Genomic DNA, 22,097 nt, shown 5'->3' with positions numbered 1-22,097 from the left:
CATCAGCCGCCCCCTGAACAGGGCTCGCTGTAAGACCACCCAGCTCAGAGGTTGCCTTCTGAGGACTCTTTTAAATTATGCTAATAATTTGCATATTTCGTAAGTGCAGCAACAGCGTAGGGAAGTGCTGAGACAAGTTTACAACAATTAACTTATTCCAATTACTTTACTCTGTTAATCATCTGCAAATACGCTTCTTATCCACATTCATTCCTCTGCACATCCAAGTCATCTGTCTCATGCTTTTTGGCCGTTTCGCCTCACAACAGCCTGACGGGAGACTGTAGTTCCCTGGATCACAGAGTTTATAGTCCATTTTGGGTGTAGAAAACGTGTCAAGAAATGTGACAAAACACAGCCTTTTACATATTTAAATATTTATTTTGTAGAATTGCTTTATGTATGAGACAGTAGTTTGATTAAAAAGCTCCATCCTGATATATCCACCCAGCCTACTGTATTGTCAACACTAGAAACCTTAAAAGAAGCTTGAACACATTGAACAGCTCTGTATTGCCACACAGGAGAATGTGGTCCTTCTTCCATTTAATAAACACCCCACCAGCTTAGAGTACCTGCCTCCCTGGCACAGCTGGCTTAGGGCGACCAGTGACCGCAGTGTGGAACTTCTACTACTCAGCTTTGCTGCCACCCACATGAAGCGTCGCCGGTTTTGAACTGCAGTTTGCCACACAATCCCTACCCAGTCCATGCCATCTGTGATACCTTACAAGAGGCTGCTACCAGTGTAAGGGGAAAAAAAGCTCTCACAGAGGAGTTCAGAATCAGCGTTTGAAGACAAAAATCTCATCAAGAGCTCATGAAGATTCACAGCTTTCTGCTACAGAAGGCTGAAACCAAGAACCCAGTAAGTGTTTAAAAAAAGAGTATTTATATAGATACCAGGAATCTCCAGAGCTATTAATGACAAATCATTAAACCATAGGATGCCTCAGTTTAGTGAGCAGAAGACCTAACGAAGAGGTAGAACATACCACAACCTACCATTCCACAAGACCTTCCCTGTTTTCTGTAACGGGCCGTCAGTGTTACCGGTGTACGGAACACCGGTACCTGCTGTGTACCCGTTACGGAACAGCCACTGTGCTGGCTGGAATCTGATCCGATGCCCCGCAGCATTCTTACTCCTGTACCTCACGGTCACCTTAGTAGACCTGAAGGAAAGGAGGGATTTAAGAATGAGTTGCAGGACTGAGGCAAGTAGCAGTCGGCTTGTTTGCTCCTCAGTGGAATTAACTAAAATCACGCAGAGAGGACAACGTACCCAGGTAAATGCTGGAAGGTTTGTGTTAAAAATAGAGTGCAAGGAACAGTGTACTTCAGGAGGCTGACACCTCTGCAAAGTTTCATACTTGAATACGCTGCAGGCGTTTGCCCACATTACACCACTTTTCAAATGGTAGGAAGTTAAGCAACTAGCTGAAGTCCACAGTACAGCTCAGCACAGCTGTTTAGAAACCTGAAACTTTTGCTAGGTCCACATTCTAGCTGTTAATCATAGTTCCAGGTTATACAATGTCATTCTATTATTCTTCCCTTAATTCAGCCTCAGACTCTAGCACTAAACCAGCAAGTGTTTTCTGAAGAGTTTGTGAGAGTAAACAGTGGTTTTGCAAAGTAATTTTTTAATGCCATTCTTCATGTCAGGTAAGGATTGCACATGGCCAAAGTCTGGGCTAATAGAAAAGTAAAAGTATAGGGAACCCTATTTCTTCCATTTTCAAAACTAAGCTTACTTTATTTATAAAGCAGCAGCAGTCAATAACTGCTACAGCATTGAACTTCTGCCTTTGTGCGAGTGTGCAGTCTCCTCTTAGTGACTGCATGAACTATTTACTGAAACATTAAGAAGTAGAGTGAAAATAAACACTGATCTTGAGCTAAAGGTAATCAAAAGATTATCTGAAGAAGCCGAAGTGGAGTAACCACAGTCATACAATTAAAGGTCCTCAAATGATACCATCAAAGCTTCCTCAGGGCATTACAGCTATCTAGCATTCCTCCCTCACAGACGGCAAACGATTACACACAGCTTCAGAAACAGGGCGTGTTTCATCAGCCAGCGATCGTGCTCCAGCTCATACAGCCTGCTGTGGGCAAAGCAGGAGAAACGATTACCATCTACTCTGGCAAGTATTTCTTCAGTATCAAATATCAAGGGAATAGTCTCGGACCTGGCAGACCACCATCATAATCAACAACTACTGCAATTCAGCTGCTAAGAGAGCCAAGTCTGACAATCACCTCCATGGGAGGTACACACGGGCTACAGGGGAGAATGTGCACTGTAAGCAACTCTTACCCACTCCTGGGTACGCTCGCCCTTACACGGGGTTTTCCCACGACAAAGGCTTTCCGCCTTGTTTACCCTCGTGAGTCTAGGATTTCTGCTGTTAACGAGCAGACCCTGTTCCGGCCCACAGGTGGAGTTTTAATATGGCAGGCCACAGAAGCTCTTAAATAATTGTGTTAATTCTGTTCCCAAGAAAGATGAGTGAAAACTTCCCCTCTCTTGTCACCATGGGGACTACAGTCTGCTATAGCATTCCAGCTTCAAGACAACCGCCTCTAAAAGCCCCTAACAGTTGTAAGAATGCTATCAGACCAAGTACTGCGTTTGCCCGGGACGTGTCCCAGCACAGATTCACAGGACATCAGACCTAAGTGTGAAGTGACTCGTACACATAGGACTGTAGTCATTCTACAAAGAGCCACTGGACAAAAGAACAAGGATTATTCTTGGAATGTCCCAGGCTGCAGCTGAACAAACCACACCACCTGGCTTTTGTAAACAGTCTGTTTACCTCCTTTGTAGATACCTCTGGTTGTCTCCCAGAAGAAGAAAAAAAACAAACCCAACCCAAACCCCGCAAAGTCCACCACAACTCCTGTCTTATACAAGCTAGGTAAGATACAGTTGTCAACGACTGGTCAAGAATTATGACATCTTCTTAGCAGGGCACCAAATAGTGTCAGGATAGAGCAGACAATGGACAGATTTAAATCTGTGAAGGAAAAAAAAAAAAAGGAAAATATAAGATTGGAATTCCCCATACAAGGAACACACTATCATTGAATAGAGGGTGGGTCTACCTGCCTTAGGCACAGCGACAAGAGCTGGCATGAGAAAATAACCCCATTGGTGAGTTTGATCATCTTACAGTTGATAAACATGAACAAGGCAGGGAGATCTTGTTTTGGAGGTGGACACTCACCGTGTTGGATCTTGCTGAAGGCCAAACACTCCTCCCACACTCACAACATTGTGTTTGTTCTCAGGGTCCCCGTAACTTAGGGTTACCTGTACAAGCAAATAAATATTCAGAAATTGTAACACTAATGCAGAAAAAAAGAGCGGGGATAGCAGGATTATTGACGAGGTATGAAGAAAGACTCCAAGAATCCTATGATCCGAACAGTGGATTACATCTGAAAAAAAGTGGTTATTTTTGCCACAAGCAATACTGGCACTGAATGGTGTCTATCAAACGGACCACTGCAGTGTGGGAGAATAAACAGAGGAGCTGAAAGCCGCCTTGCCCTGAAGGACAAGATGAATTACAATTGTAAGCTTTGTAGGGGCATCAATCCTGCTAATGTCTGTACCTTCACTAAATAACATACATTCCTCCTCGCCAGTCACTGCCTGAAGTCTGCAATAGTACTGTCCTAGCAGAGGAAAATTAAAAACATTTGGATGTTAAATGTTGAGCAAAGGACTGCCACATGACAAACCTGGCAACAAAATTTCGATCTCTGGAACTCCCAATTCAGTGCTATTCATCCACACAAGCACCCTATTGAGAAATTTTCAGGTGCCAGGTGCCAGACTACTTTTATTTTCTTTCTAATTGTAGATTTCCTGGATTTTGGGTTAGCTGTTACAGTCTCGAGGAAACAATGAACACCAACGAAAGGCTGTATTCAGCCTACAGTTAAATACACTAACACGAAGGAGATTACGTCATGCCAGAATTTGTCCCCAACTGTACATTTCTGCTGCCTAATACAATTAGCAGGAAAATATAACCAAGTAGTTTGGAGGGGCAAAACTGCTCTCTCGTTTTTTACTGTTTGGCACCACGAAGGGGCAGACAAAGCTTCTGGATTGCCTTACAGCTCCACCTACTGCCCACAAGTAAAAAGGTATCCCAGCAATTAAAAAACTAATTTTTCCGAAAACTGATTTTTTTCCTAAGAAACACTGATTAAGTTTCTTGAGATTCAGACATGTTATTCTTAAAAATGATCAAACATTTGACTGTCTTAGTTATTGAAGAGGTACTTGCTATAGCTGCGACGCTCGTCTTTTTGAACAGCACGAATTAAGACTGGGACTGTCAGGCAAAGACAGAAATACTTTCTTACGTGGCAGGCAAACTAAATATTGCCCCCTTCTACACTTGCTGCTACTGTGACTTATGGGAAGTCAGAGTTTAGAAGATGGGCAGCACCATATTTAGGCTTAACGTAGCAGAACGTGTCAGCTATATCACCTCATTGGCTAGGGTGAAAGTGTGCTTTTTACCTAAATGAAGGAATTAGGCAGGACACAGCTCCGAGTGAGTCTGCAGACATCCTTTTTTGCTGAAGAGTGCTAAATCCATGGAGAGTATTCTTTCTGATCAGACTGAGGTGTAATTACACGAGGCTTAGACCCACCTGCTGCAGTACAGACTCGCCTTGTAGTCTCTGCAGATTTTCCAGATGGGAATGGAACAACGGGCTGTGCAGCAGCTTTACCTCCAGCAGCCCTTCAATGATGTAGCCAATAGTGCAGTCATCAGGGAGACGCACTCTTTCTGCGGTACTGATGAAATTACCCAGGCTGTGAGACAAAGCACAGGAGACAAGATGGAATATGCTTTAAAGCCTACCAAACGCATACTGATGGAGCTCAGCTAGGAACAGCATTTACCTGGCCCAAGGACTCATCTTCAGGGCAAGACCTCTGCTGATACAGAATCCTGCTCCACCTGTGGCAAACCAGAATTTCACGGTTGTCTTCTGAAGAGCAACAAGAAAAACACACAGTAGTTACTGATAATCTGCTTTTTCCATTTGGCTGGGCAGGGAAGGGAACTTGAGGCTCTATTGGATATCACGTATTGCGCTTGAGTCAGAACAAGACTACAGATTAATTCCTATTTTTTTAGGCTGCTGAAAGCACAGGTAGCTGTTCTCTCAAACGAAACTCTATCCTGGAACTGACAGCAGGTGAACCACCAAGTTAGCACAACTGAGGTAGCACACATGAAACAAAACAAACCGTAGTCCCGCTCCTACCCAATTCCACCTGTACCCTGGCCATTCTAGCCAAGCGCCACAGCCAGCTCAGCGTTCCTGAGAAAATCAAAGCTGCCCATTAGTCGCTTGGCTCCATGTCCAAGGAGGCTATTTCGTTGTGCAGAGTCTTCCCTAACAAGCTGCTTTGTAACTGACTTTCTGGACAATGGATTGATTTATCTTTAGGCCTGTCAGTATAGGTGACCTGGTGAGGACTTGTCCTGTAGCACGTGTATCTTGTGACTGAGATGTGTTTGCTTCCCCTTCCTGGAAACCTAGTAACCACTCAGTGCTGGAAATGTCTTATACACCCAGAGAGCCTTTGTCACCCATCTGAGGTTGTTTCAAGATGACGACAACGTGATACTGCTCTCAAAACAAACCAACCAACGCAAACCCCAACCCAAATCCCAACACCCTAACACAAGGAACACTGCACCCAAAACAACTCAAGGAAGAGTCAAGGTGGGGGGCCCCCCTCACCTCAGTGTGGGGGAGATCACCAACATACACGAGTCAAGGAAGAGAAACAGACATCCACCCAGGAGACAAACTCTCTTGTACATACGCATATGAGGTCAGATGGAAGGTTCATTTAACCCAGCCCCCTGCCTCTGAAAATGAGCAGTGCCACGTTCTGCAACCCAAGCTTGCAGATTAAATCACTCGGGCTTTATGGGGGTATCCTACGAACTCGCAAGGTTTTAAAAGCTTAGAAGGTCAGGATGTCTTTCAGACTAACTGCAGAGTGTGCTTACTGATCCATCACTTTGGACGTGGTCAGCTGCTTCAATGGGATGGTCCAGACTCGGCCGCCCCACATAGACATCCTGGCTGTGTGAAAAAGCAGATAAGAGATGCAGGAGAGTCCGAGGGTTCACATAGTTGTCATCGTCCACATGGCAAAACCACCTTCAAACAAAACAAAATAAGACAGTTACTGCAGAGCAGTGACAGAGAAATGAGTTACAGGTTTAGAGTTGAGCCTTAGTCTTCCAGCCTTGGAACAGAAAGCATTTCCCATTGTCCTGAATTACAAAATTTGGAAGCTGAAAGCAGCCACAGATCCTAATTCTGGAAAGAGGATGAAATTAATAACCTCCTTAAGATTATCATCCTTTCCACCCTTCAGATGATGCTTGTTTATAAACACTCCTTCATGCTGCGCTCCCTGCCCTCTGCCTACCACCACGTTTTAGCTAATGCTGCATTCCTTACTGGAGCAGAGAGGGTTACTCAAGTTTCCTGTGAACAAAGAACTGGAAGAAACAAAATCAATCAGAACAACGTGTTTCACCTACTTTTGCCCAGATTCCAGGAATTTATCATATTCCACAGACATCTTGCAGCAGAGAGCTTGCCGGGTATGGACAGCAGAACAGTTGGTGTTGATCATATGATCCCCTAGAAGAACAAAGATCAGCCCTTTCAGGTTTCAGAAGCATGTGTAGTCCAAAAAAAGACTACAAAAGAAGCGTACATTTGGCACTAATACTGTACATCTGAAGTGCATTTGGTGCACACATGGAGAGCACACTGCAGGACCGGCAGGGCTCACGGGTTATGCATATGGCATGCAAGCTGTAGAGTACACAAAAACGTGTGAGTGCAGGGTATATAAATAGTGCCATGAGACTGTATGCAAAGGAAATACCTAATATAACTTTGGACCAGATAAACTTAAGCTTTCTAAGAGGAAGGAAGAGGGTGCAAAGGTGAAGCCACCATTCAGGAAGTTCCAGGCATCTTGTCCAGGTGGTAAGTAGGAACAGCATACTCTCCAGCGAAAGGAGAAGTTTTCTCCATCTAAACTTCCCTAATTGCTTGTACAGCACGAAATAAGGACTTCTAGGGAAAGCATGACAGAAACAAAACTCAGTTATAACAGACAGCATGTACCTATGCTACACAGCTTACCTGCTTTCAGGCGTAGCTCCCGATCCTCCCAGTCCGTGAATATAAACGTCTGTGGGAGACAAAAATGGCGTGTCCGCATTTGAGAAGTTCAGAAACAAATTTCAGCTTTGTTCGGTTGCAGTCAGAATTCTGAATGTTTTGTCTTGTTAGTTTATTTCACAGCAGCCATTGGGAGTGGGAGAACATGAGCAGCTTCTGCCCTTGCCTTATTTCATAAACTTTTGCATTGCAAACCAGAAGAGTCTCATTTAAGTAAAGCATCCAAAATTCTACTCTCCTCATCTCAGGGTACAGACAACCAATTTCTAGACATGAATGACTGTCTTTTTTGGCAGTACCTCCCTCTGCAACTTCACCTCCTCTCTCTGGCTAGGAGTTATCCAAGATAAAAGGAAAAATGAAAGCCAGGGTGCAAAGTGCCAGGCAGTAACACTGTCTTGTCCCAGTTGCTGGACAAAATTGGGTTAATAAGCTTGGATGGACTGAAATTCCCAAACAAGGGAACAAACTCTGCGCTGTTCTATGGGAAAACCTAAGTCACTGAAAGATCAGCTAGTCCAAAATATTGGCTTAGATGCATCAATGCTAGGGATCTTTCACTACCATGTAGTATTTCTCACGGTCATACAGGAGCCAGCAAACCATTTCTGCTTGGACCACGATCCCGGATTGCAAGTCACTAGCTTCATCAACCAGGAACTCTTCTGGAGGTCGGTTCAGATGAACTATTTAGATAAGACAACCTTCCTCAGTCTTACCAGAAAAGATGCTTTTAACACACGGCAGGAAAAGCTCGGTGAGAAGGTGCAGCAGCTGCCCGGGACAGGGGGGACGCGGCCACCGGTGAAGCCTCACCTGTCCCCTGGCCTGGGAGATCCAGGTCTGGAGGAGCAAGTCCAGCCGACTCCTGTGGTACTTCCTCGTGGTCTTCACGGCGATGAAGATATCCTTCAGCTCCAGGCTCTCCCCGGCCGGGCCCAGGCGGCCCTTCCGCGCAGGCTGCGGGCTGCCCGCCCCGGCACCCGTCCCGCCGCCCGCCTCCGCCTGTGTGCCGGGCAAGCCGCTCCCCCCGGGCTCCGGGGGCCCGCTAGGCCCGGCGGCGGGCGGGGGGCGGCGGCGGGGCGCGGCGGGGGGCTGCCCCCGCGGCAGCAGGAGCAGGAGGAGGGCGGCGGCGCTGACGGACAGCAGGAAGCAGGCCTTGCGGAGCCCCAGGCAGGAGCCGCTCATGCTGCAGCCCCGCGGGCCCCCGCCGCGCTGCGCGGCCGCCTCATGGCCCCGCGGCCGGGCGGCGGCTCCAGGAGGCGGCGGCAGCCCCCGCGGCCGGCGGCAGGCAGCGCCCGGACACCCCAGGCCGCGCTGACCGAGGCCCGCCCGGGGCAGCGCGGCCCAGCGAGCGCGCCCTAGCCCTGCGCAGCCCCGCCCCGCCCCGCCGCCCGGTGCCCCGGCGGGAGAGGCGAGACGGGCCGCGGCCCCTTTAAAGGCTTCACCTGTCGGATGCGGCCCGGCGGCACGGCGCGGCCCGGAAGTGGAAGCCGCTCCGGAGGGAGGGGCGGGGGGTCAGCCGGAAGCGCGGCCGCCGGGGGAAGGATGCCGCTGCCCGTCCAGGTCTTTAACTTGCAGGTACGGGGCAGCCGCCTCCCGCCGCCCCCGGCCGCGCCGCCCCGCCCCGCCGCCTGCCGCCGCGCCTCGCTCGGCCTCTCTCCCGCACGGCGCTCGGCACGGCCCTGCCGCGGCCTGCGGGCGGCGCGGCCTTCCCCTTCGGCCCGGGGCCGCCTCGCCGGGACGGGAGCCGCACTCGGTCGGCCCCGGGCCCTCGCTCGCCCGTCTGTCGGGTCCCTTTGTGTGGTTCCCCGCTGTCCGCGGAGAGCAGCGCCCGGCCGAGCGTCTTCCGGCGCCCGCGGCGTCCCCCGCCGCTGCAGCGGGCTCCGTGCTTGGCTTTCGCGTTGTACGTGCCGTGGGTAGGGCCCGGCGGCGGAGGTGGGGCAGCGAGGTGGCGGATGAAGAGGAATTGAGGGTCTGCAGGACAGGGGGAAAGCCGCAGGAGCCCGGGGAGGTCGGTGTGCTGAGCCCGGGCCTTCAGTGGCCGCGCCCGCCATCCCTTTACGGGTCAACCGCCCGCCCTGCCGCGGCCGGCGAGTTCGCTGTCGGGGCGCGGGAGGTCAGGACGGGGACAGGCTGCAGCTCAGCTTCCTCCTCAGTGACCGGTCTGTACGGTGCCCCCGCCGGCAGCAGGGCTCTTCCCCCCCCGCCCTGAGTACCGCGGGATGCTTCAGCTTGAGCGGCAGCTTACCAGCTGTGTGAGGTACCTTCCCACAGCGTGCCCTTCTGGGCTCACAAAATCTCGGGGAGCGAGCATTGTTTCATTCGCTTTGCGAGTAGTTCTTAAGTAAACCTTGCATCTTCCTTCCAAAATAAAGCGTTAGCTTGAAAACGTCTGAGTTCACCTGTCCCAGTGGGACTTCCAGCCCACTTGTGTTCTTTGTTGTCTGGGAGTTGAGAAGTGCAGAGTGCAGCCCACCAGTGGAGCAGGACGTTCTGCTCCGCCAACCGGAGTCACGGGTAGTTTCTGTAACGCTGATTTCGAAGGAGACCATTTCAGGTTTTTACTATGGTAGGTAAACACAGCATAAAAGAAGCGACCCTGACAGTGTTTATGATATAAGAAAAGAGATAAAGTAGATAAATATGGAAAAAAGTAATCGTCTCAATATGTGGTGACTTAAGTGGTTTTATGCCCGCTTTTCCTGAGGGGTCATCTAGACAATCAAACTCTGCTTTGCACCCTCCCTCCCTTTCCCTTTGCATAGAGAATAACTAGGAAACAAGCTTTTATATGCTTTACTTGCTTTTGCTTCAGATCTTGCGAGATTTCACTTCACTGTTGAGATATGTGCATATTTGATATTGAAGGAATAAGCAGGCTGTGGGTAAACACAAGATGCATCAATTTTTTTAGAGTTAGGAAATCTGGATCTGCCCTATTCCTACTCACAAAAAGGAAAAAACAGGCAAATCACCAACCCAACCCCAAGCGCGCTCTATCTTTGATTTCTTAACAGACAGCAAAATCAATAAAAACATGGAAATAACTTGGTGTTGGTGGGGATGAGGTAGTTGGCATTTTTGTCCTTTCTAAGGTCCACTCATGCGATGTGCCCGAAATCAGGTGTTGCTTATGGTAATATCCGCACATAGTCAGCATTTTATAAGATGACGTTCATCTTGGTTTTCCCGAGTTTAAATCGGTAATACCTAGGGGGAATGTTCGGCACGGTCTTGACTAGGAGGAGGAAAAGAATTTCATGATAGCATGCCGATTTTGATTGTGGGACTGCACAGTAAATTAGTTTTAAGTGGGAACACATGCAGGTGTTTTATTGATGCAGTCGTACTGAGGTCGCTGTACAGGTTATGATTCCTCATGTGGTTCAAAGCAAGGTATACCGGGAGAATAAAAATTCTGTTGTTCCTGCAAAAGAGAATCTACCTAAACAATTGGACTCGGATAACTATAGCAGGACAGTTCAACTGATGGTAAATTTTTGCAGTGCAGATAAATTTTTCCCCGGTATTTGTTAGAAACTGTGGAATTGCCATTCTGCATTCTGTTCTTTACATTTTTTTAATACTTTAAAAAAGTGTAAGAGTTGTCATTTTTGGTTTGGTGGTTTTGTTTCCCTTCTCCCCCCCCAAAAAAAAAAAAAATTACTACTTTTAAGCATTAAAGCAGCTTTGAAAGGTTCTGGTGAGGTTTTTTGGGTACTTTTGGAACTTCTTGAGCTGAGTGTTAATGTCTGCTCTTGCTCAAGGAAGAGAGACGGAATGTCATTTGGAATTTAGCATGAATACCTGACATACTTTGTAGAATCAGATTTATTGACGCCTTCACTTTTTTGCTTGATAATCTACCAAACAAAATAAAACACGCTGTGTGAATGCTGAGACTTAGTACTGCTTGTTTTAGACAAAGCATCATGCTGAGTAGTGTTGTTGCTAGAGGAAAATCTTAAACATGTCTAAAGACGGAGCGGTATTGTTTAATTTTTAAAATTTAATGTGTATTTAAGCAAGTCCTTAATAGATTGAATGACCTAGTTGTTTTCTGCTCAAATGTAATATGCTACCTTTGACCTCATTTTTGCTATTCTAGGGTGCAGTAGAGCCCATGCAGATTGACGTAGATCCACAAGAAGATCAGCAAAATGCACCTGATATCAACTATGTGGTGGAGAACCCCACTCTGGTAGGTGCTGGTTGAGGGCTAGCAGGTTACATTTCATGGTCAGGGCCTCTTCCTTTAAGGTTTTTGAAAAAATCCCTCCTTTTACTCCTTGTCAGGTTGTCATTTAGACATTAAATGACATTATCTTCAAAGCAAGGTGGGGTAGGAATAGCAGTGACCTCTTCCGTAGCTCCTTGTCACGTACTGACCTCTGCTGCACCTTCTGAGATGAAGGAGGAATTGCTGTTTTGTGACTTGCTGCGTGCTGCCCGTTTGACGCAGTTTTCATTCTGAAATAGTTTAGTACATTTCTGAGACATCATTCACTTATTTTGAGGCTTGTTCTTTGAGGAGCTTTAAGTATATAGTTAGGATATAATTCTTTCACTGTTTGATCCTCTGGAGGGAGACTGGCTAAACCCCCCAGAGCTGTAGAGTTATAAAAGCCTGTATTTGCTTATATTGTTTTTTTCAGTTTTTAGGTAATGGTTTGAGATTTTGGCCAATTTTTATGCATCAGCTCTGTAACAGCGAGAGATGGGTGTTGCAGAAGAGAACAAAAATGTTAACTGGAAAAAGTTAAAGCAACATTAAATTTGCAAAATAAAGCATTCAGTTAGGAAGCTTTGGATCTCACCTCGGTACCTCTGAAGCTTTAATTTGTTCCTCTTGTCCCCGTGCCTTATAATGGTTATCACATAGTTATTCGCTTTTTACTGCACAGACCTCTCTCTTTGTTGTTGTTGGGGGTTTTTATTTGGTTTTGGGTTGATTGTGGGTTTTTTTCAGCATGTGACCCGACACCTTACTTGATTTCATTGCATTTCAGTTCTGTTCTGAAGCTAGAGTGATGAAGCAATTATGTTGCGACCTTTATGCCTTTGTTATTGCTATAGCATCTAAGTGTTCCAAAAAAATCAGTGATATTCTTTTCACTGTAACTGATGCGAAGGACCATAATTCCCCTTTGTCATTCAAAGAGTTGAGGAGTAAAGTGAAATTACTCAGTGATTTCAGGAGTATTGTGCAACATCAGGCATAAAACTGTGGCAGAAGGAATGCTCCTGCCTTTGTGTTTTTCAAGTTCTGTAGCAAATAAAGCAGGAATCCTAAATACAAATCTTCAGCGCATACAGTCCTGTTTCAGTCTCAGAGCAAAATCATTCTTGCACTGAATCAGGCAAGAATCATGTTAGAAAATGTTACCGTGCCATCTACAGCGGTATCTTAATTCAGACATACGGGGCGAGGGAGTCAGACGTGACACAGGATGCATATTAAATGTGAACAGCCAACCTGACTCGAGTGTTTCCTACTGCCTGGATGCTTGACTTAGCCCTGAACAGTCTGCTGTGGTTGTTTGCGTGTGTGCTTCTGTCTTTAGGAAGTCTCCCTGCAATGCCATATCATATCTTTACTAGACATTTTGTGCTCCTTTTCTACCCCCCACCCCAAGGCTTAAAATCTGTTAAGTGTTCAGAATTGAAACCTCAGACCTTTCCTCAAGAGTAAGAGACCCTGTTTCTTCTCAAAGGAGATGTTTTAGGAAATTAGTATGTGCAAAAGAATGCAAATTGTCCTATGGAAACTATTTTTCAAGGAAAAACTACATCTGGGATGGTTGTCTGGTTTAGGAAACCTCAGCGCAAATGATGGAATCTTGACAAAATTATTAACGGGTGGTATAACCAATGCTTAAAGTGGATGAGCTGATTAGCCTTAATGGACAGCATCACGACTCAAATGAAAAAAGGTAAATTGTAATGTACTGCACGTTTCTGAGGAAACTACTAGCGTTTGAAGAAAGCAGAAATGGAATAATCTTACCTGATTTGTCATTTGCCTGAGTCACGTTGCCCTTCGTGAATGGGTCAGGCCTGCAGGAAAACCTGTGCAGGTGACAGTGTAGGAGCCTGATGTAGCGTTGCTGTCTTCGCCTTCTAAGACCAGGTTTTGTTTGCAGGATTTGGAGCAGTATGCGTCCAGCTACAGTGGTCTGATGCGAATTGAGCGGCTGCAATTTATTGCTGATCACTGTCCACAGCTGCGGGTGGAAGCTCTCAAGATGGCACTGTCATTTGTCCAGAGAACTTTCAATGTTGATGTGTACGAAGAAATCCACAGAAAGTTGTCTGAGGCCACCAGGTACTAAGAGATCGTGGGAACCTGGGGAGCTTTTTTGACTGAGTTAAGACCAGTGTGCCACAGTGGGGGACTTGGCATGTAATACGAGCATGTTCTTGTGCAAATTGTCTTTTTTCTGTTTAAAAGATTGGAAATTGAGTTCGGTGCAAGTAGATGTGTTGATCTGAGCTGGATGGAAAAAGTTGGATAGTATCTGTACAGTGTAGCTTTGCTGTCAAGCCATTGCAATATAGCTGGGGAGAGAACTTGTAAACATGTGCACCCTGTGCCCCATACAGAGGTGTTTGGTTGGATTCAGTGACCCTAAAGAGTCACTAAATGCTTTCATAGAATGTAATAATTCATTGCAGCGCTGTTACTAACTTGCTTTCAATTGCTTTGTAGAGCAGGTTGTTTCTTTAATATTAGCAATGAATTGCTTGTTAATAAAATAGCCAACGAGGAGAGGTGCTGTGCTGGACCTTGTTCTCACCAATAGGGAGGGGTGGTGGGGAATATGAAGCTCAAGGGCAGCCTTGGCTGCAGTGGCCATGAGATTGTGGAGTTCAAGATCTTTAGGGCAGCGAGGAGACACACAGTAAGCTCACTGCCCTGGACGTCAGGAGAGCAGACTTTGGCTTCTTCAGGCATCTGCTTGGTAGAGTACCGTGGAATAAGGCCCTGGAGGGAAGAGGGGCCCAAGAAAGCTGGTTAATACTCAAGGATCACCTCCTCCAACCTCAGGAGTGATGCATCCCGACAAAGAGGAAGTCAGGCAAAAATGCCAGAAGGCCTGCATGGGTGAACAAGGAGCTCCTGGACAATCTCAAACAGAAAAAGGAGGCCTACGGAGGGTGGAAGCAAGGACGGGTAGCCTGGGAGGAATATAGAGAAATTGTCCAAGCAGCCAGAGACCAGGAAAACTAAAGGACAGATAGATAGAGTTAAATCTGGCCAGGGATGTCAAGGGCAACAGGAAAAGCTTCTATAGGTATGTCAATGACAAAAGGAACTCCAGGGAAAATGTGGGCCCTCTCTGGAAGGAAACAGGACACCTGGCTACCTGGAGAAGGCTGAGGTACTCAATGACTTTTTTGCCTCGGTCTTCACCAGCAAGTGCTCTACCCACACTGTCCAAGTCACAGAAGGCAAAGGCAGGGACTGGGAGAATGAGGAACCGCCCACTGTAAGAGAAGAACAGGTCCGAGACCATCTAGGGAACCTGGAGGTGCACAGGTCTGTGGGACCTGATGAGATTCATCCATGAGTCCTGAGGGAAATGGTGGATGAAGTTGCTAACCCACTATCCATCATATTTGAGAATTCGTGGCAGTCTGGTGAAGTTCCCACTGACTGGAAAAGGGGAAACATAACCCCCATTTTTTAAAAGGGGAAAAAGGAAGACCCGGGGAACTACAGGCTGGTCACTCTCATCTCTGTGCCTGGCAAGATCACGGAGCAGATCCTCCTGGAAACTACACTAAGGCACATGAAAAATGAGGAGGTGATTGGTGACAGCCAACATGGCTTCACCAAGGGCAAATAGCGCCTGGCAAATTTGGTGGCCTTCTATGATGGTGTTACAGCATTGATAAGGGAAGAGCAACTGTTGTCATCGGCCTGGACTTGTGCAAAGATCTGCAAAAGATATTAGGATAACTTTGAAAAGACTTTGTAAATGTCTGTGATACTTATGTTACTGTTTTCACTGGAAATCTTATAAGTCTTTTTCTTTTTTCCCCACCACCCTTCTTTTCTCTTTGGTCTCTTTTGTGTATGAGGTACTGGTTGTTAGGGCAACAGTGCCAGGTTCTTGGCAGACCTCTGTTCTGAGAAGTTTGCAGCATAATTGCCCCATTCAAACTCTTTCCTTTCAGAGAACTGCAGAATACACCTGATGCTGTCCCTGATAGTGGAATCGAACCCCCTCCTCTTGACACAGCTTGGGTTGAAGCTACACGCAAAAAAGCTCTTCTTAAACTGGAGAAACTCGACACAGATCTGAAAAATTACAAAGGGAACTCCATCAAGGAGAGTATCAGGTGAGATGCAGAAGGCTCTGCTGGAACAAGGAAGAGCATTTTTTGCTCCTCCAGACACCTAACGCAGAATGTCAACTGCATTCAGTGCCTTAGGTCAGTGCGTTGAATTACTTGTTTGGTACAAACTGACTGTGTCCCTTTTTGAGCACACAGTTCATTGGTATTTTAATTCCTGTGCTCCAGGAGAGGCCATGATGACTTAGGTGATCATTACCTTGACTGTGGGGACCTCAGCAACGCTCTCAAGTGCTACTCACGAGCCCGTGATTACTGCACCAGTGCTAAACATGTTATCAACATGTGTCTCAATGTCATCAAGGTAGGAAAGTTTGCGGGAAATGGTACTTGATGTCTTTCTGATATCTGCCCCAACATCTGCCTGTGCTTCTGCTCTGGTTACCTCTCATGCGTCTGCAGTGATGCTGCTTATCCAAGTAACACCATCTTTTCTGCACTGTTTCTGCAGGTCAGTGTCTACCTCCAGAATTGGTCTCACGTTCTGAGCTACGTAAGCAAGGCTGAGTCTACACCAGAAATTGCAGAAGTAAGGTCCTGCTTTTTAACTTGCAAGAATTTTCCCTTTGTTTTCCGTCTCCAGAATTTGTAAAACAATTTCTTACTTTCCCCCTTTACGACTTGCTCCCTATAAGCCTCCCTTCATCTTACAGTCTGTTCTTCCTTTAATCCAGCCTCCTTGGCTGCTGTACTATTTCTTTTGAGATTCGTTGTTGCTTTTCTTCCATCGTAGGTGTGTAGGAAATCTGTCTCATAGTAAAGACAGAGAGACCTTCCATCTTCAGTTCTTGCCATGTCTCCCAAGACAAATAAGACAAAATTATCTTGCTGTTGAGATTTGCAAGTTAATTATTAGGATGAAACATCCCAAGGACATTTGTAATCAAAATGGTTTTCATACTGCTTGCTCACTACTGCTTTTTCTTATCGTTTAGCAAAGAGGAGAAAGAGACAGCCAGACACAAGCGATTCTCACCAAACTGAAATGTGCAGCAGGTAAGCGAATCCTTCAGCTTCCTGTATTGTCTGCCCGCCTTTCTGCCCGTTAGCTTCGTTTGTTTGTTTTTTCCTCTCAGATTTGACAGACTTTGTATTTTCTCACTAGAAATGCAAGATTTGATAAAGCCGATGAGAGGGAATTGCTGACTTGTTTTTGCCATTTCTTTTTCTCCCTAAATTTCTTCAGAGAGGATGCCAGTGTGAGTCAACGTAGTTCCAAGGATGCTAGATACTGTCTGAGAGTTTCGTTTCACTTCAATAGTGAAGGCACTAGCAACGCTGGGGGGGCCTGTCCTACCCCAGATTTCGCAATTTCTCCTAATTTGTATGCTGTCATAAACAAAGGACTAACTTTTTCTGGTTCCTAGGCTTGGCTGAACTAGCTGCTCGGAAGTACAAACAGGCAGCAAAGTGCTTCTTGTTGGCATCATTTGATCACTGTGATTTCCCTGAGGTGAGGACCAAGAGGGAGCTTTGTGCAGGTCTTGGAGGGGATGTAATTCTAAGTACTAGGTTGTAAAATTCAGACGCTGTAGTTATTCTCACAGCCCTCTTGTATAGTTTGGTAGTGCTGTGAACCATGGTTTGGTGTAGCTCAGTCAAAAGACTGGCTGTTGGAAGTGGTTTCTGCTCTCTTAGCAGCGGACAATCAATCCTTGGGCTCTGGGTGGATGCCTGAGAGCATCCCGAGTGGTTCCACTGCATGTGACAAGGACTAATCTTGTCACTGAGTGAAGGAAAGGCCTGGGGTGGAATACTTAATTCCAACCTTCTGCCATTTTATCAGTTGGTGACCCCTCTCTCTCTCTCCAGCTGTTATCTCCTAGCAATGTGGCTGTGTATGGTGGTCTCTGTGCCCTTGCTACCTTTGACCGTCAGGAACTGCAACGAAACGTTATCTCCAGCAGGTAAGTGATGCCTTAATAGGAGTTTGTGTGTACTGGACATCTTTTGGGACATGGGACTTCGGTCGAGAGTGGATTCTGGCAGGAGTAGTGGCTGTCTCACACAGAAGAGAAAGAATCACTGAGCCTTAGTTTGGCTTTAGCATTAAGTGATGTTTTATTGTCTAAAACACAGTGGTTAACCACAGCTGAAATTTTCGCAGTAAAACAGAAGTTTCCAAGCCAGCTCAAATCCAACACCTACGTAGCCCACTTTCCTATCGCAGTCATCAGTCCGTATCCGATACTGACTCAGAGGGACAGAGCCCTGCAGAAGGCAGCTGTAAGATAATTTGCCTTCATGTTACCACTTGTTCTGGTGTATGCTTTACTGTATTAATACAGTTTAATAATTGTTAATGCAACTTGCAGTGTAATCTAACTATGACATAAACAAGGTTAAAAGAATTACAGTCTTTGGAAGAAAATGGATATTTGTGTGTCATAGATTGAATTACAACGATACTGAATTCCTGTCAGCTAAGTTTATGGAAGCACTAATTTTAAATCGATGTGGAAAAAGGATTGTTAGCGTGACTTTTTTATTGTCTGGTTCATAGGGTGAGATCCCAAGGTTTGGAAATCTGTGATGGGGAATTGGGAGAGTGCTGAGAAACTGTGTTCATCCCAAAGATCTCTCACACTTTGGATAGGTTATTTTCCTGAGACAGTTGCATGCTTAACCTACTTCTGGCACGCTGTACGTAGTGAAGGCTGTCCTTTGAAAGGGAACACAAAGCTGGCCAGCACAGACACAAGGCATGCACACATGTGGACTATGTTTTCTGGTGGTATAATCCTCGTTTTGACCTGTTCCCATTTAATTTTTTTGTTTTGCGTGGACAAACACTTCCACTGCTTGGTTTGTCAAAAGCCTCTTGCCTTTCTTCACCACAGCTGTGACGCTGTGCTGCATCTCGCCATGTTCCAGGCTCCCAGCCCTGCTGAAAATGGGCTATCTGGTCTGTTAGAGAGTAAATTCTTGGAACCTTTAACTTGTAGTGAGAGTCTGTAACCTTGCGACTTGGAGTGCTGGGGTTGTAGGGTATTTAACCGGTGAGTTCCAATGTCTGATTGCTGCCGTCTTTATCTGTAGCTCCTTCAAATTGTTTTTGGAGCTGGAGCCACAAGTTCGTGACATCATCTTCAAGTTTTATGAATCTAAATATGCTTCATGCCTGAAGATGCTGGATGAGATGAAGGTGAGTTGCAGGGGAGCAGTGTCGAACAGTGTCGACAGTAGAAGTTGCCTTCGCCTAGCCTTTTCTGAGAAGCAGTGACTGTTAAAAGAGAAGCTACTAAGAGCGTTCACCTCTTCTGTGTCTTCTGTCCCCTGACACGGTGAATGGCAATTGGGAGTAGTTTAGCAGTAGAGAGGGAGGAGAAATGATAAATTTTTAAAATATATTGCCAGTTCTTTTATTTGTTCTTGTTTTATGGTATTGTCTTGCTGTAATGTAACATCCTTAAGGTTTGAGTACGTACGTACATGTTTCACAACATAGGAATAATATGTTTTTCCTGGCTGCTTCTCAGCTTCTTACATGTTTCGGGTTTTTTTTGCACAGGATAACCTGCTGCTGGATATGTACCTCGCACCTCATGTCAGGACACTTTATACCCAGATTCGAAATCGTGCCCTTATCCAGGTAATTGTTCCTGTAATCCTCAGAGATGGATGAACAGTGAGATGGGTCATCTCTTCGTAATTGTTTTTCACATGGTTTTTCAGAGGGCGGGGAGTACACTTGGCAACTGAATATTTCCTTCTTCCTAGTACTTCAGCCCCTATGTGTCGGCAGATATGCGCAAGATGGCCACTGCCTTTAATACCACAGTGGCTGCTCTGGAAGATGAACTTACTCAGCTGATCCTGGAGGGACTGATCAACGCCAGAATAGACTCACACAGTAAGGTGAGTGCATCTGAGCCACGGATTATAGACCGAACAGCTGTATTAAGATTAGAAACTCTCCATCCCTGGGACACTTTGAAATTGGATTCATCTTTCAGTAGGGCCGATCTGTGCGTAAACTCAGACTCTGGGATACCTTAGCTTTGTTCCCTTGCGCAGGAAGAGCTTCATGCTGTGGAGCCCTGGCATAGCTCCTGCGTACAGTTCTCTGTGTTGGTTACAGATTCTTTATGCTCGAGATGTAGATCAGCGCAGCACAACTTTCGAGAAATCTTTACTAATGGGCAAAGAATTTCAGCGACGTGCCAAAGCCATGATCCTGCGAGCTGCAGTCCTGCGCAACCAGATACATGTCAAGGTATGGGCGTGTTAAATGTGGACTTTGAGACAGGGTTAAGATTTTTAACTGAGACCATAGAAGTTGGTGAATTGAAGATTCTGGGGGGGAATGGATTTATTGTGCTCACGATTGGGCGAATTCTTACAATAGTAAATGCTAAATATATAAGGAGCAAGTGCTTCTAGCCCATATATCGACCGGCCTGTACAACACAGAATGTCCTGTGAAGTTTATATGATTGGGTTGATTCTAACTAATTAATTCCGACTAATTCTTGAGACATATGTCTTTTATCTTACCAAAACAAAGATTGTTTGAAGTAATTTTTTTTTTTTAGTAGAGGAAATAAAAAATGCATGAATTGCTTGGAGTATTCCTTCCAGGCTGTAATTCCAAAGGAATGCCCTGAGGGGAGGATAGGCCATCTGCCACAGAACATATTAAATTCTGTAGTATATTAATCTCTGTGATAACTAAATGCCAGACAGGATTCCAGGGGGCCAACAGCACCTTGTACGTAGTAACTAAGAGTGGCGTGAAAGTTCTGGTTTGACTTTTTTAGGAACAGTTCTTGTGAGCTGTAACAATAGAAGTTGTAAACGCAAAGCTTTTGCAAAGCCATCGTCATTATTTATGAGTTGGGGGAATGCTCTCCCCTTGCTGTTACCCTGCTGTACCTCACCTGTGCTTCGTTTGGTCTCTCGGGAAGCACTCTGCAGGATATTTACACATCACTAACTAGGATGTGTTTTGGTCTTGTTGCAGTCTCCTCCGAGAGAAGGTAGCCAAGGGGAGCTTACTCCAGCTAACAGCCAGTCCAGGATGAGCACCAACATGTGAAAAACTTCGTGCACTACCAAAAGAAATGGTCCCTCCAGGACTGTACCCAGTGTCTCACCCACTAACTGCTGAGCTTCACAAACTGTCCCTGTCTCCCTCACTTCTTACTTGGATTGAGAGGGTCAGGGCCGATGGTGGATAATATGAATAGTCCAATAACTTCAACTCTCCTTGAAAAGAAATTCTTTCTAAAATCGCCATCCCTGCAATGGGTCATCATTTCAGTTTTGGTAGAACACCTTCCTTCATTCTCCTTCTTCCACCACTCCATAAAGAGCTGTCAGGTTATTCATACAGATGCCGATTTGAGAGGTTTTTCAGCTGCTGTTAGTTTTCTTGTTTAGAAGCTGCAAAAATAGTTAGTGTTAAGTTGAATGGACAGGCGTGAACTAAGATGAATTTCTCTGGCCTGAAAGTATTGCCTTGATTCTGAGTGATGCTGAGCTTTCTGTTTATTCCAGATAAACTTACAAGTGTTGCTCTCAATTACGGAGCTAGAGTTCTGATGGGAGACATTTCGTTTGAGAAACTCTTCATGATTTTTCACTTACACCAGAAAACATGGCACCGCTTCCATGCATTCAGTCACAGGCCTTTATTTTAGGGTGTTATGATTACCTGGATCCAGGTTCTTTCTCTCTGGTGTCTGTTTTCGAAGACCTGTTTCCTGATGTGTTTCCCACTTGTGCATGACCTGGCTTTGGGGTCCAGTGTTACCCTAGCAGTAAATCTCTACTTCGTGCAAATATTGCTGCTTGTCCAGTCTTACCGCCATAGCGTGTGATGGTTTCCCAACACGTGCAACAGTTGCTTCTGGTAGCATGGATAAATGCCATAAAACACCACTCAAGTCCTGTGGAAGAGCTGAAGGCATCCAATCTAGGTGCCCGCTCTCCAGGTGCATTTATTCTGCTTTTCCTTTTATAAAGGGATTAAAGGTGGCAGCCCAGGGGGGGTGTGTGTGTTCTGTGTTAATCAAAGGAGATATGCACTGAATTTTCTGAAGTCACTGCAGCCTTGCATTCATCTGATCCATAAGGCAAGCTAAGAATTTTGATCCAGCGCCGACTGGTCTGGCAACTGACTACAGATGTTACTGTTAATGTGTTAATGCTTTTTTTTTTTTTCCTTTTTTTTTTTTTAATAAGTCGTTATATCTAGTGTATTAAACAGCAGGATTAAAAAGCTTGTGAGTATTTGGAGTTTTGTGTTAAAGTTGTGTTTTAGGTATTTTGCTCCCAAGTTGTTGATTTTTTTGCGAAGCTGGAGGATGTTCTGTAGGCCGTTGTGTTTTGCTTTCTGATCTGGTTGGAGATGTAGCTTGGATGAACTGTGAAGAAAGTGCAATTTGAGGGAACGTTCTAACAGAAAATCCCTGGACTGCGTTTGCGCTGCTGCTGAATTGCAACAGTGCTCTCTCTCTCCCTCTGCC

At 45.8% G+C, this 22,097-nt stretch overlaps 2 protein-coding genes across 3 annotated transcripts; one reads left to right on the top strand and one right to left on the bottom strand.

Annotated features, from left to right (window-relative positions):
- Nucleotides 1-360: 360 nt before the first annotated feature.
- RFNG (RFNG O-fucosylpeptide 3-beta-N-acetylglucosaminyltransferase) lies at nt 361-8,507 on the bottom strand. Its single transcript, XM_054221401.1, has 8 exons — nt 8,080-8,507; nt 7,225-7,273; nt 6,609-6,711; nt 6,066-6,219; nt 4,940-5,028; nt 4,684-4,849; nt 3,237-3,322; nt 361-3,026 (listed from the first exon to the last, which is right to left on the bottom strand). Exons 1-8 carry the CDS (start codon nt 8,449-8,451, stop codon nt 2,960-2,962), a joined length of 1,086 nt encoding a protein of 361 aa, XP_054077376.1. The 5' UTR covers nt 8,452-8,507; the 3' UTR covers nt 361-2,959.
- A 166-nt stretch (nt 8,508-8,673) lies between these two features.
- GPS1 (G protein pathway suppressor 1) lies at nt 8,674-21,850 on the top strand. 2 transcript variants are annotated; one of them, XM_054221395.1, is made up of 14 exons: nt 8,674-8,844; nt 11,375-11,467; nt 13,410-13,591; nt 15,448-15,612; nt 15,796-15,931; nt 16,079-16,156; nt 16,563-16,623; nt 16,995-17,080; nt 17,440-17,534; nt 18,667-18,772; nt 19,139-19,219; nt 19,348-19,485; nt 19,709-19,843; nt 20,591-21,850. In XM_054221395.1, the coding sequence occupies exons 1-14, from the start codon at nt 8,719-8,721 to the stop codon at nt 20,663-20,665; spliced, it is 1,557 nt and encodes a 518-aa protein (XP_054077370.1). In that variant the 5' UTR covers nt 8,674-8,718; the 3' UTR covers nt 20,666-21,850. The 2 variants fall into 2 exon arrangements, with proteins under 2 accessions (XP_054077370.1, XP_054077371.1); XM_054221396.1 differs by lacking the exon at nt 8,674-8,844 and adding an exon at nt 9,032-9,835.
- Nucleotides 21,851-22,097: the final 247 nt, after the last annotated feature.

This window comes from Rissa tridactyla, chromosome 15 (assembly GCF_028500815.1).
Source record: "Rissa tridactyla isolate bRisTri1 chromosome 15, bRisTri1.patW.cur.20221130, whole genome shotgun sequence".
NCBI classification, from domain to species: domain Eukaryota; kingdom Metazoa; phylum Chordata; class Aves; order Charadriiformes; family Laridae; genus Rissa; species Rissa tridactyla.
This window is presented reverse-complemented; position numbering and strand designations above follow the sequence as displayed.

Excerpts from the sequence above, each read along its gene's own strand:
- RFNG (XM_054221401.1), bottom strand. The coding sequence starts at position 8,451 with ATGAGCGGCTCCTGCCTGGGGCTCCGCAAGGCCTGCTTCCTGCTGTCC. Across the intron at positions 7,274-8,079 it reads TCTCCCAGGCCAGGGGACAG|ACGTTTATATTCACGGACTG; the intron begins GTGAGGCTTCAC and ends TGTCTCCCACAG. Across the intron at positions 5,029-6,065 it reads ACGTCCAAAGTGATGGATCA|AAGACAACCGTGAAATTCTG; the intron begins GTAAGCACACTC and ends GTTGCTCTTCAG.
- GPS1 (XM_054221395.1), top strand. The coding sequence starts at position 8,719 with ATGCGGCCCGGCGGCACGGCGCGGCCCGGAAGTGGAAGCCGCTCCGGA. Across the intron at positions 18,773-19,138 it reads AGATGCTGGATGAGATGAAG|GATAACCTGCTGCTGGATAT; the intron begins GTGAGTTGCAGG and ends TTTTTTGCACAG. Across the intron at positions 19,844-20,590 it reads GCAACCAGATACATGTCAAG|TCTCCTCCGAGAGAAGGTAG; the intron begins GTATGGGCGTGT and ends GTCTTGTTGCAG.